This window comes from Amphiura filiformis, chromosome 15, assembly GCF_039555335.1.
Source record: "Amphiura filiformis chromosome 15, Afil_fr2py, whole genome shotgun sequence".
Classification (NCBI taxonomy): Eukaryota; Metazoa; Echinodermata; class Ophiuroidea; order Amphilepidida; family Amphiuridae; genus Amphiura; species Amphiura filiformis.
The window spans coordinates 2,632,933-2,647,519 of NC_092642.1; the positions used below are offsets into that span (position 1 = coordinate 2,632,933).

General features: G+C 37.2%; 1 protein-coding gene across 3 annotated transcripts in view; it reads left to right on the forward strand.

Annotated features, from left to right (window-relative positions):
- Window positions 1-861: 861 nt before the first annotated feature.
- Window positions 862-14,587, forward strand: part of LOC140171145 (2-oxoglutarate dehydrogenase complex component E1-like) — a 70,079-nt gene continuing 56,353 nt past the window's right edge. For 2 of the 3 annotated variants that reach the window (XM_072194330.1, XM_072194331.1), the window contains exons 1-2: window positions 862-1,859; window positions 7,183-7,374. In XM_072194330.1, coding sequence (XP_072050431.1) covers window positions 1,818-1,859; window positions 7,183-7,374 — 234 coding nt within the window. In that variant the 5' untranslated portion in view covers window positions 862-1,817. Of the gene's footprint in view, window positions 1,860-7,182; window positions 7,375-10,101; window positions 10,342-14,587 lie in introns of those variants that run through there. The other variant, XM_072194332.1, reaches the window with a different exon arrangement.

Consider the following 14,587-nt stretch of genomic DNA (forward strand, 5'->3'; position numbering starts at 1 on the left):
TACCCACCCCACTCAGCACACAAAAGTTGGTAACCATGCGTGTTACCAAATATCGCGGAAAAGGGGTCGTTTTTTGCACTGTCCGCGACTGAGTTTGTGGGGTAGCCTAGGCCTACTTTGGAAAAACGCGGCATTTGAAAAGGGGTATTTGAAATTCTAGTCATTGAAAACTACAAAAAAAAGTTTATCACCATGCACCATCACCGTCCCATCACGTATGAACTTAGGCCCTATATAATAGGCCTACATTTGAGTACAAAAAAGTGGTTTTTGTGACCAAATTGTGTCCTCGGTAGGCTATTGCATGGAAAAGGTGTAGGCCCTAGGCCTATTTGACAAAAAAAATTGCCAAGTTAATTGGGTCTTTGAAAGAAGCTGAAAGATTTGGTAACTACGCATGGTTTAACTTTATACCAACTTTTGTGTTGAGTGTCTCACTGTGTGTGTGGGGGAGGGGGGCTTTTTCTCTCTTGGCCTATAGTGTCTTTTGGATTAGGCCTATCTGGTTTAGCCCTATCCTATAATCGATTTATGGTTTTATCACTCACCCTATCACCTGGGTTTTGTGTTAGCACCCTCCACGTCGTCGCTATTTGGAGGAAAGAGTTAGTCTTGTAGCAAAGCCCGAGCAGATGTGTAATGTTTGTATGGAATTTCTCCCCGCACTGTTGTGTTATCGGCTAATCTGGATCCATGTGATCATATTAGGATTCGTCAAAAATTATGAAGTATTTTAATTTTTTACCGAATGTTGGCATTCATTTTATTCGATCTTTTAATATTTTACTTTGATAAACTGGTGGACAAATACATTTGTACTTGGAAAAAGTCTAACGTCGGCCAGAAATGTCAAAGGTCACTGGAATATTCCTAAGATCTGCGTTTGTATTCGCGGGATGCAAGTTATGCTCTGAAAATGCTACAGTATCGCACGTAAAAACTCGATATTTCCCAGCAAAACATATGTGTGTTTGTGACAGTGTTTACATTAAATAAAATTCAAACTTCTCTTCGAACATTGATCTCTCTATCGTCGAAAATTCAGCGTAAGAAGAGTTTAAATGTTTCTGCGACCGGCGATCTAAATCACAGTATTGCATCATTGTTGACCATTGCATTTGCATTGGCTTTCATCGTTCAACCAAAACAATTGTCAAGATCAAGAATCAAGGATCTATCAGCTGCAACTGACGAGTTGATTCGTTGTGGAATCAACATAACAAGCAGTGACTAAAACAACAGCTGGTACTTTTAGTGAAATTTGCGTGTGTGTATGTACAAACTTTAAGACAACTTTGTCGTGCCAATAAATATCGCCGTCCTAACATGTATTAATTTGTTGTGGTGGTGGAAATCTGTGAAGTGCAATTTGCATATGCTCATATTCTGAGCATATTGGTGTGATTATCTACAACTTCTATACTACAGAAATTCGGGCGAAAAGTCCGTTATTTTCTTGCCAGGCCCTGTCTGCCACAAAGCTGGAGCCGTCAATTTTTCACCCTTTTCCTAGACTGACATTATTTCAATCCGGTCAGTGGCGGTTTCAAGACAGACTATTAATCAATCCGGTCAGTGGCGGTAAGGACAAGAACAGAAAATGTATCGTTACGGAATTAAGACAGTGTTGACGCAGGGTAAGAATCCAGTGGTGTCGAAATTTGTTACCAGGACGTTTCAATCATCATCTGGCCTACCCCTGGCAGCCCCGTAAAAAGGGCCTACACACAACAAAGACAAATGCTCCAGGAGCACCATCAACAGCTGTGGCCTCAGAACCTTTTCTCAATGGCCACAGTTCAACTTATCAGGAAGCCATGTATGAATCATGGCGAGAAGATCCAAACAGTGTGCACAAGGTGAGGATTTACTTGATGCACACCAGCTATTCAAATGGAATGTGTTGCTTCAAAATATCAAGTCAAGCTCATGAGAGAAATGGAATATATTTTTTCAATGAAATGTACATGTAGTCAGGGTTTGAATTCGGCTGTATCGCATATAGCAGTTTGCTCCATATTTTGAAGTAACTGTTACCCAATTTTGCATTTGGTTACATGTAGCACTTTTTATAGTGCTTTAGCATTATACGGAAGTATCCTGATTATGATGAATTAACCAAAAACTGCTATGCAAAATTTTTAAACGAATTCGAACCCTGCATGTAGTACCCTGTTGAAGCATAGTTGTTTTTTCTCTTCCTGGTCACTACAACCCAGTCTAGTGCGATGATTGAATCGCTGGACGGGTTGCTGGAGTGGAAGTGGAAAATGCATACTGCTGCTGTACACAGGGCTAAAAATTTGACATGCTACCAGGCTACCCGCCAATACATGGGATGTTTGAATTAGGGATTCAATCATGTTTCACTGTTGTTCATCACCGATAAACAACGATGCGTCCGCGTCGTCTGAGTGGTTTAAGCTGCCCGCGCGAAGTAAACCACACAGATGCGCCGGACGCGAGTTGTTAATCAGTGATGAACAACGGTGAAACATGAAATTGAATCCCTTTCAACACCGAAACAAGCTAATAAAGATGTCTAATTCACATGATTCTTTCATTCGGAATGTCCATGTCATTACCACTCAACCTTACAAGAAGATCGCGGTATTTCTCTGTTGATATCGGCAATAAAACTATTTTTAAAGAATGAAGTGGTAATATTTAGCTCCTGGTGTGGGTCCAGAGAAGATTTATAACTATAAGCAGTCCCATGATACAACTGAAACATCCAGGTACTTGAGAACCAGTCTATCAGTTTCACACAATTGCTCACTGTTGCTTCCCGTTGCAAAGACGCGATTTTCAAACACTCAAAATATGTCCAAAACTTGGGTCGATAAGCGTTTTGAGATGATCCCTGAAAAGAACATCGATACCCTGTTCAAATGAGCTCTTTTTTGTTGCTATCGACCCACATTTGAATGAGGAATAAAAGTCTGAAAGTACAAGAAATCGGTATACTAAAAGTAAAAATTTCAATTTAATGGACACAGCTGTACGCGATGCGACCGATTTCGTATGTCGCGTATTTCAAAGTACAACGCGAACGCACGACCATGGATACAATATGAAAATACTAACCAATCACGAGTGAGTTGGCAAGGTTGGATTCACTTCCGCGTTACGCACACGTGGGCGTTCATCACACAGTGTACGCAGTTCATTCAATTGAAATTTCTAGTAGACTGGTTCTCAAGTTGTATCATGAGACTGCTTATAAATCTTCTCTGTGTGCCATATCGTTTGTGTATCGATACTACCATTGAGTGTACCGACATGTTGGAATGAATTTTCCGACTATCGATACTTTCGACAATCGATAACGGGCCTATTTAAAATCTAGACGGCAATGCCTGCTTCCAAAATTCCAAAAGTGGTATTGCTGCATACCCAGTCAAACAATACATGTATGCAGGCGACTCCTGTAACTGATTGCTGACTGCAGTGTGCCTAGATGTGTAGCCTGAATGCCATCCATCCTGAATAAACCAGGTTCTCCGAATGGAACCGTTCCATTGCTGTCCGAGTGTCCATAAAGAAATAAGTTCTAGTACAACTTCTCGGTTGATATTAATGACAAGTTGCCATTGATGTTTTGGTTGGCAACAGGGTTTGCAGGGAACAGGGTTTGCAGGTTTTTGATACAGGTGGAAAAAAACACGGTTTAAACCGCTTGGCAAAAACAATTTTTGCCAGTTTTGTAAAACTGGCAAAAACTAAAAAAGTGATTTATAGTTCAGTTTTTTCATCTCAAAACAAATTAGGCCAAGTAAAAAAAGAAACAAGTTTCTCGTCCGGACTTTTTCAAAAAAGGAGGAGGCAGGGCTTTACTATTTACTATTTTTCAATTTTTTACTATTTTTTCCAAGATGGCCACCATGCTAAATATGGCTGTTCAATGTATATTTAATCACCGATATTGTGCTATTTGAGTATACTGATACAATGTATGACAAAACAAATGATTTGTATCATTTTTAGTCCACTTGCTTTGAAGCATGTTTCAAAATTCAGAAACAGTGAAAGTGTACATTTGTTCAGCTTGACAATAGGCATATTCGATTTACCAAATTTCCTGGTTTACAAATGTATATCGGTTTGAAATCAATACCGAAACCCATGCCGAAATTTGTGTTTATTTTAAAATGTTTTTCCTACCCTTACACAAACTCTAACCCACCCCCAAACTTAATACTACATATACACCCACCCAAGCCCAACTAACCTTTAACTTAATCCAAAACCCTTGCCCTTACTCCCAAAAGGGAATTAGGGGAGAAATAATTATTGATTTCACCTGAAAATCTGACCTATATTTAATGTTTTAAAATGCATGAATGTGTTAACGTTTTAATTACTTTATTTTGCCTTATTTCATCGAAATTGTTATTTTTTATCGCTAACAAAATAAAAGAGAAACTTTTCACATAATTTTGGAAATTTAAAATTCTAAAAATACCAAAAAAATACATTCGAGTGCAAAAGCTTTTTCTTCTGGGTAAGAATTGTTTTCATACATGCAACAGCTTTTTTATTGCAGGTTAGAAATTTGATAAATATAGGTCATATACAAAATGCATGCATGGGCCTATTAATTAATTATTTATCAAATTTCTAACCTGCAAGAAAAAAGCTGTTGCATGTAAGAACAAAATTCTTACCCAGAAGAAAAAAGCTTTTGCACTTGAAGGTATTTTTTGGGTATTTTTAGAATTTTAGATTTTTTTTTTAATTTCCAAAATTATGTGAAAGGTTTCTCCTTCCTATAATTAGCCATAAAAATTGCCATTTTGATGAGATGAGGCTAAAAAAAAGCAATTGAAATTTTATTTTAATAAATGCATGCATTTACTAAGTTTAAAAGCTAAATATAGGTCGGATTTTGGGGTGAAATCAATTTCACCCCTAATTCCCTTTTGGGGGTTGGGGCAAGGGTGTTTGGCTAGTTGGGCTTGGGTGGGTTTGTATACATATAGCAAGGTTTATGAGCTTTCTGTGTTACTTTTTAATATTTGAGTGGCTACATGTATATGAGGTTTTGCCGGTTTAAACCCGAACCCTGGTTGGCCAAAAGTGGTCCAATGAGATGGTTATTTCCTGTGATGGCAGCAAAGACTGTCACTTGTGATGGTCTGGTCATTAGGAATCTCAAAATCAAAGGTCCGTGTCCAGAGCCTTTTTGGAGGTTTACCTTCAAGAGGTGTATTCTCTAACATTTTGTACAGAGACAGCCATTTATTTCGCAGTTTGCATCGACTGTATCGACAACAATAATTTATCTAATAAAGCACTGCCTATCTACAAAGCCAATTGCAAAATGCCAATCTTCACCTGAATCTTTAGGCTGAAGTACATTAATTAGTTAAATTATAAGCAGCAATCACTTTTTCATATACAGAGCGCTCTACATGAAAATCAAACAAAAATATCTGAAACTAGCAAGAAGCTACACCCCCGGGGGGTACTCAAGTTTGGTTTTGGTAGGGACGTGCCGCTGAGATTTTGGAAGTGGACCCATAAATATACCAATTTTTCAAGAAATTTGGACCCATTGATATATACCAAAAGTCAAAATTTTTGGCCGAATTTAACCAAAATTGCCTTAGTTTTTACAAATTTTCCCAAAATTTTGGGAAAATTTTGGCTAGATTAAGAAAAAATTGGCTGTTTTCTGGAATCTTGAAAAAAGGACCCATTCATATACCAAAATAGGCTTTGAAAAAGGGGTCATTGATATACCAGAAGGCTGAAAATGCTACCCATGTTTGCGGCACGTCCCGTATGGTCATTTGTACTGAGTACCCCCCCCCCTCGGGGCTACCCCATTGGCAAGAATACAATAAAATTTTAAATAAATAGTGAGAGTGAGAGTAGACCAGCTCATTATTTTAAGAGCAGTAAATCATACTTAAAGGAGGATTTCATGATCCTAGCATCTACCTATTATGACATTTTTCAGTAGATATCCACGAAAAAAGCTTATTCCCAAAATTTCAGTTGATTCCAATTTTGCGATTGCGAAATATGCATGATTATGTGTATTACACTTGCTTCATAGGCCACTATGTAATTTCGTTCTGGTATACCAGAACGAAATTCAAAATTGACGATATTTTTGCTATTAAAACGAATTAATCTGCAAGAAATATTTGGTACCGTAAACATTATGTAGCCAGAGGTTTCCAGTGGTATAAAGATCTCAACTTTTTTTGAGAAAAATGGTGTGAATCGGGTGATGATGCTGTGGATCACGAAATGCCCTTTTTAACAGTTCAAAATGAAATGTCAGATTCTGCTTTCTAATCTTATAGCTTAAAGGTATGTTATAAGAAAGCCTCTCTATATATAAGTTCAACACCCTTCCAAAAGGTTCCAAACTTATTTTTCTCTCTAGTTTGGGCTCATGAGCTTTGGGCAGTAATCTCTAAATATAATTTGCGAAATTCAAAAGTGACATAGTACTTTAAAGTATGTGGCTAGAATACACAATGCGGGTGGGGTGGTGCCCCCGCTCATGTCCACAATAGACAAATCAGTGTGTAAGCACTGCTTATGCAGGGTGAAGAAATAAAGAGTACATTAAGACCAAATACATCAAATCTTGTATGTGACCCCAGGTCCCCCACTCTAAAAATCGGACCAGCCAAATTTGCACGCCACAGAGCTTGAAAAATAAGATCCTGCGAATCACAAATTGACACATGTATGGGAGCTGTCATGGGGTGCTAACGGCAACAGTCACACGGGAGGTCGCTGGGGTGCTAACGAACACGTCGCCAGCACAAGCGTCCTACGCGATCAATAACGCGTATGTGGCGCATTCAAGTGCGCCTAAGCGACCGGTAGTTCCTGGATACGCGATGACAGGGTCAATGGCCGCTTCCATGCAGTAACATACTTCTGAACTTGCTCTCAGGGTCCTGGTGACCCTGTTCCTTTTTGGCCGTTGATGTTGCCTCATTGATAAAATAAATATGTTATGTAGATGCGATTTGTACAAGTTTTGATTGAATATGACGCATGTATGTTATATGGGTGGGGGAAATTAAAGTCTCCCATTACCATCATTACCCATTGAATGCAATGTAATGGTTCATCTTTGTCAATGCTTTATAATATAATTTATTATAGTTTCAACAAACTGAACATACTTCTTGCAATGTGGTTTCATTTCAGTCATGGCAGACATTCTTCAGCAACTTGGAGAAAGACATTGTACCTGGGCAGGCCTATACAAGACCTCCAGAGACGAAGTCCATGTACCCAGTCACTGAGAAGATAGAGGGCGCTGTAACCAAACAAATTCCATTGGACAGGATGGTGATTGAAGACCACTTAGCTGTACAGACAATTATCAGAGCCTATCAGGTCTGTATCGTCAATTGCAAGACAAATTTTGTATTCTTTGGTACCAGTTTTCATTATATTTTCACATTTTTGTTTTATTTTTCCTCACCGGACACCTTGCCTATGTTTGTACTAAGTTATACCGCCAAGCTACCACTCTGATGCTGTGCCTTGTTGCTCAAGTCCAAACTGGATGACATCAATATTATCAATGTCCATATGGCATGACCACTCCCTTTTAAAGGAATTTTTTCATACAGGGTTGATGGCGTATTTGCCCCTAGCCACCAAGTGTATTTTTGCGTAAAGTGTGATATTTACCAGAAGTAGACTCCTTTTCATTTAAAAAAGTTCATGCTTGACTTATCAAATTCTGGGTTACCCATGTGCTGCGTGCAATTCCCAGTCAGTCTTACTCTTAATACAATTATACAAAATCTACATGATACAATTAATTCTTAAAAATATACAAAGTAATAACTTCATAAATTGTTTGTGTGTCTCTGCTATAATCATCTGCATTTTTAATCCTCTCATCGTCAGCTGAGTCGTTTCTGTCGTGCTGCAAATGTGGGGTAACAGCTCACTACCCACATATTTGGGAGCGCGGAGGTATAGAAAAACTTTTTTGTAACCTTCAAGCTGCTTTAAGTTCAGATTTTGATTGCTCGTGTGTCACCACCAGGGTCGTTTCTACTTAACCTGTGTATTACCAGCTCAAAAGGTGGTTGACGGTAAGGTCAACTGTTTCTAGAGGGTTGCCGCATATGCCTCGCATCGCCCTGCTCAGTAGAAACATGCTAAGAAGCAATTGTCCAATTCTTCCCTCCCTAAGTGTGAGGGTAGAATTGGGAATGCAGGAGTATGTGATGCATCCTTATTGTAGACATGTACTCAACATTAAAGTTTTTTTTCTTTCAGTTTTCATAGCGACATCATTACACATAGTGCTGACCGGGTTGTGTTGCTACACATATCTAACAGAGCATGGTTCAACTGTCAAATAAGTTTCTGTGTTTGTAAAAGACAAATCTTAAAACATAATAACAGACACTTTTTGTGATTCTAAACAAAGAATTTAGGGATTGCTTTAGCTATCCTTGAGCTTCACATTGGGCTTCATTCACAGTTTAGGTGACATTTAAAAAATACATACATGTATGTAAACAAGGAATTTCATAAAATGAGTGGAGCTGAAATACATTAATTTTGCTTAAACCTCTAAACCTCTTTTAATTATAAGCAGGTACTGTAGGAAAAACAAAAATCCTTTGAAAATAATAACACAACAACCAGTTTTGGCCTTGTGACAAAAAAAGGGATCTTGAAAACTAGTTTTGGCCTTGTGACAATTCCGAAAACGTGAAAGAATTTGGAATGGTGCTTACAGTACTTGTCCTACGTGATTTGGGTCATGTGCATTTCTGGTATTCAGATCAAGCTATTTTTGTACACAGGTATTCAGCCTTGACCATTGGGCTATTCCAGTTGAAATCCATACACCCCTATGGAAGACATGATCTTAATCTCCCACACAGGGAGTGTGAATTTCAAATGTAGTCACCCATTCAGGTAACTCCATTTGAAATCTACACTCCCTGTGTGAAAGATTAAGATTCTCATCCATAGGGGTATATGGTTTCAAGTGGAATAGCCCATTGTCGCGTTATTTTTCAAGGGCCACATTTCCTGTACACGGATATCAATTAGTACGACAGTAGCCTCTATGCTAGATACTTGAGTAATTAAAAATAAGTTGCCCTTAATTTATGAGTCCAGTCACACATTTGTAATCAGCCGTAGAGTAGAGCGTCTAGTGTATGTAGGTCTACTTGCTTGCATTCAAAATCAGGATGAAATTATAACTCTTTTGTACATACATGTTGGCTACATGTATGTTGTGAATAGATTTTGTTCAGTCGAAATTTGACTTGACTTTATGTAAATTATAAGAAAAAAAGTGATAATTGTTTTCAATGTGTGGAGCTGTTAGTTCATGACCCATACAAAGCAGAGCTTACAATAAAGGCATACAAATTCATTAAATATTTTTTCCCACTTTTCCCGCATATTTTCCTGAACCTCATTTCTGTCAAGTACAAAATGTAGGCTAAAGTTGTGCTTTAAATGAGTTGCCTCTGCTTCTGTAACTTGGCAGTGAATTGCTGAATCACTGAAGCATGTGAATGTTGTCAAGAATAGGCGACATGGACATAGTTTCACCTTACTTCCGTGGCATACCGACTAGGGAAAGGGGGTTCTTCTCCCCCCTGCTTGGAATACCAGGAAAAATTGACCAACATTTGTGATGTTCTTTCCTTCAACCTTTTTGCAAGTTTGAGCCCAAAATGAAGCAAATTTTGGTCCATTTTAGCATTTAAAGGGATAATATTAATTTAGCAAATGTTCAGGCACTCCAAGCGTCTGAAAGTCGGTCAAATGGGATGAATATTTGCAATTTTAGCCCTCCTAAAAAATTGTCGCAGATATATCCCACTTGTTCTATTACACAGTTGCGCCGCAAACATGCCACAAAAACACCCCTACAGTATACGTATCATGTGTATGCTCTGCAGGATTAGGCTTGCGCAAGCAATTTGATACATTGCTATGTTAGTGCAACCAGAAAAATATGTTTACTTCTTCATGATCTCTTAACAGGTAACACAAAGGACTTATAATATGTTCAATTAGGGAATTGTCACGTCCCTGGTTGAAGGAGCAATTAGATGTTAGGTGTAAGGAAAAACGAATAACCTATTGATTCCATGTCAGGTTGATAAATACACCTATTGGGATTCCAGTCAAAGTGTCAATTATGAAATTCTTATGATGTGATGCACTTTACCACAATTTACTAAGTTTTGATTGTGTATTTTTGGTTTGTGGACAGCTTGAGCGCATCACATCGCCTGAGTGGACCCCTGGATATTGCAGTGTTACCAAAGGGACAGTTTCCAAGTCTGGATCCAATGTTTTACAATTTTGGTAAACATAATTTCACACACAAAAAAAGTCATTCAGAGAGGGAGATTTTTGAAATAACTGAGAAAGCTGGAATAAAGTTGCTAGAAAATGGTGGATGAGAAAATCACAAAATGTCATTTATTTTAAAAAATCAATTATTTCTGAAGAAATATGTAAGATAAAACAAGTACATGTATGTAAACTTACATTTGTGTGTATCAAATGCCTAAATGGGTGGGTCACTTTGTTTTGTGAACGAACCCTTCATGTAGATCAATACATGTTGACAACTTGACAAGTAGCGATACTTCACAACGTGTTGGTTGGAGTAAGGAAAAATATTGTTGTTTTCCAAAGCAGTTTTTGAGTTACATGTAGGCGCAGAAACAAATGTGTACATTGTACCAAAAGTGTTTCATTGTCATTTGTCCCATGATTGAAAGGAAGGTTTAATTTGTACATGGGGTCATACGATGGTCACAGTACTCTATTTATGTTGTTGATAATGATACATACATGTAAACCTAACCTCAGGAATCAGGATGTTATATTGGTATTGCATAAGGCCGTAATGTTTTGGTTCTCGTCCTGTCCAGAGGATAATGAATTGATGAGGGAGGTAGGTTTTTCCTCTTTTTTTCTTCGATGTAAAAATAGCATTGTAAGTAGTTTTCGGTCTTTTTCAACAGTGCTTGAAGAAAGGAGGAGGCCATTTTTTTCCAATTAGGAGATTCTGAAGGATACCGCACAGTACCACAAAAAGTTTCGTTCTGGTGTAGCAGAATGTAATTCAAATTTCATGATATCATTGCTAAACAAATTAATCTGCAAGAAATTTTTTGTACATGAACATTATGTAGCCAGAGGTTTCTAGTGGTATAAAAATCTCAACTTTTTTTGAGAAAAGTGGTGGGGGGGTGATGCTAAGGAGTGTGGATCACAAAATGCCCTTTTAAGTTGCAATTAGTAATTTTAATATTATTATAGCCTTTTCAAAATTAAATACCAGCACTTTTAATTTTATTTGGAAAATACTGACTGTTTTAATCGCGACCAAAATGAGGAACATGGTGGTGGTGGACCGAGGGAGTTTTGTACATGATAGAGCTGAGAATATAGCGAGGACCTGAAAAAGAGCGATGACTTCAAAAATTAGGGATTTGTCTGATGAGTCGAGGTTAACTCAGGTTATTGAACTGTGCTTCCATGAAATCATTTGGGTTTGTACTGAAGGGTGCACTACACTAAATTCTTCTACATTTGGTTTAACCCTTTTTAGTCCCAGTAAAAATAGCGCCTAGATGCGAAATATATCGGCGTCCTGAGGGAACCGAATTTGAGTGACTCTTGGTTGTTTTGATAAAAACAATAGAATAGGAGCTCAACATTACATATCTGTTCAGAAAATGTTCCAAATCGAATGTGCATGGGTGATAGGCTCTCAGAACAATATCATAACTGGAACTGGTAAGGAGGCGTGAGTGTCAGCTGAAATTCAGGATGGCGTTGTTCAGGGGTTCGTATCTCTCAAATTCGACTTTTTTTTTTTTTAACTTGTTTAACTTGGTCAAACTTAAATAAAAATTTAATCGTTATTTAAGACATCGGTTCTATCAAAATATTAAAATTATTGTTACATGAGGTAGAAAGACAATCTTACTTTCTTGTATTTTCATGTGTATTTCAATGGGACATTTATTTAGTAGTGCACCCTGGACATCAAAACAAGTTAAAACAACCTTTTACTTCCTGGAAGCAGTAGCTACGTGACTGCATCACCACATGTCCAACACATAAACCATGATCTTGATGACATGTGGGTATAGATCACATTACTGTAAAAATGGTACTGTAAAAATGGTAATTTTTGCAGGCGAAATGTTTCAAGCTTTGCCGATGTTCAGCTACTTTGCTTAACTTTAAATTTGCAATTTTAAATGTTCTTACAACTTCAAGTTACATAAGATAAGATTAGAACAAATTTTTGCATTTTTATTTATTAGGTTGGCTCGTGAAAATTAATATTCTGCAAAAAATTTCATTTTTAAAGTATCTCGCTGAGAATCTGTGTGATCATGAAGAAATCTATTGTAGATTTTTTGTGTGCTTCATTTATTTTTGATTAAAACATTTCACATGAAAGCAGTCATTGATGTGTGACTCTTTAAAATTAGATGCATGTACAATCATACAATGTAGGAAATGAAACCAAAGGAGTAACCATCAGAGTAAACCATTAGCTTAATAAATTGATGCCTATCACTTGTTGAGAGAGAATTGGGCTCAATAATGCATGCACGCTGAGATGGTTTGTGTGATAAAACAGCCTAAAATATTTAAGATTAAGAACAGCAAAATGTAGCTGATGACTGAGAAATAACCAAAATAGATCAAATGAATACAATAATGCAGCAAATCAAAACCTCTACTACAATGGCTGCTGATGAGTTTCTTTTAAAAAAACCTATTGTGTCCATTCCGATCTAGGAATAGAATTGGCTGAGAGGAATTTACTAAAACTAAAATGCCTGCATACGCTTTGCAATGCAAATTTAGATGGTACCTTATCTGAAGTAGCACCAAATTTACATATTTCAATCAGGCAAAATATAAATAGCTGTCTTTTTATCATGTTTCTCGAAATAAGTATAAATAAATAGATAACTAAACAGCAGATTGTGTAACTCTGTCACTCTCAGAAAGCTCTACAAATATTATGCAAGATACACGGAGTATGTACAGTAAATTAATTTGACTTGCAGTGTGCTTTTATCATAGGATCAGTCCCAGAAGCATGTAGAATTCTCTGGACTAGTATACGTTAATATCTTGCGACTCTGTTTACATCATGGCATACCAGTGAAAATGTCAGGTGCAAGTCTCAAGAGCAAAGTCTCTACACTGCCCACTATGCAGCTACATGTAGTAAGGGCGGGTCTTTGCTCAAGTCTAGCTGCACTTAGGTGATATTGTACGTCATTTCTTGAAGCGAAATATATTTGCACGTAGGCACAACTGGCCTCATTTAGTTGGTTGAATTTTCACAGATGTGAAATTTTTATTGCAAGTTTTAAAGTCAAATGTTGACTTTAGAATATTACTGTTTCTAAAATACATTCAGAAATATTATGTTCTATGTGCCAAAGCACTAGTAATATTTGCATACTGTAATTTTTAATGAAATATTTCATTTTAGTAGGGATATATTAATTAATGTATAATTGAGTTGACTATAACTAATGAAAGTCAATTTTATAGATCAACATATCCTTCAAGATGAAAATTGTATGCCACTTCTGAAACAGGAAATAAACAGACATGGTTCGGCAAAGTCGCAAGTTTCTATTTTCAGTGAATGTGATTTATAACAATAACATAGATTTGAGGAAAACCTTGACGTTGTGTGTTGAAGGATGCACTGTGCCGTTAATGACATTAAAAGGAATTGATGCAATGTTGGGTCTATCGCATAAATACTGGGAAAGAAGACATCTGTGTCAGATGTCAGTTGAAGTTAATGAAATGTAAAAAATCCAACCACGAAATGAACTGTGAAATATCTAGCGAATATTTAAGCCGACTACTCATGTCTGTTTGGGGAAAGGTACATTTGAGGCCTGAACGTTATTAGCTTTTGATAACTTGACCCTCCTTTCGAGCTCATCCATAATATCAGTTGAGTTAGCAGTCTATGTAGTCTGTCTCCCGCAAAGGTGTATTGATGTTGACAATCAATGTTACCTGATATAGGAAATGGTATCGATTAGTTTGGAGGGTCGGCTGGTAGACATGTATCTTACTAATAAAGGAAAAGGAGCAACAAACAAGTAGTATTGGACTTACACGGAAAACAAAATCTACATACATGTATTATAGGCTGCACTATAGAAACACAAGACTTGGGCAGAGCTGAGTGGTGCAAACCTCCACTAGATAATCAGCCTAGTACTTTAGGTACAAATCGCCAAATTTCAAATTCAGATTGAGTTTCATCACAACACAATTGTTACAAGTAAAAAGGTAATACAGAAGTAAAGATGCCACAGAAACGAAAGCAGAGCATGTGGAATTGGTTACCTAACAACATGCTGTGTGAAAATAAAATTAAGATGACACACGATTAATGACACATGATTTATGTTGTAGCGAATGTCAAACTGACAACACAAATTGATTAGGCTCCGAATGGCGATTATAGCATTGATACATTGATCATATTTGACCATCTTTGAAATCCTGGATTTTTGGGTGTGAAGTAGGGAATGGA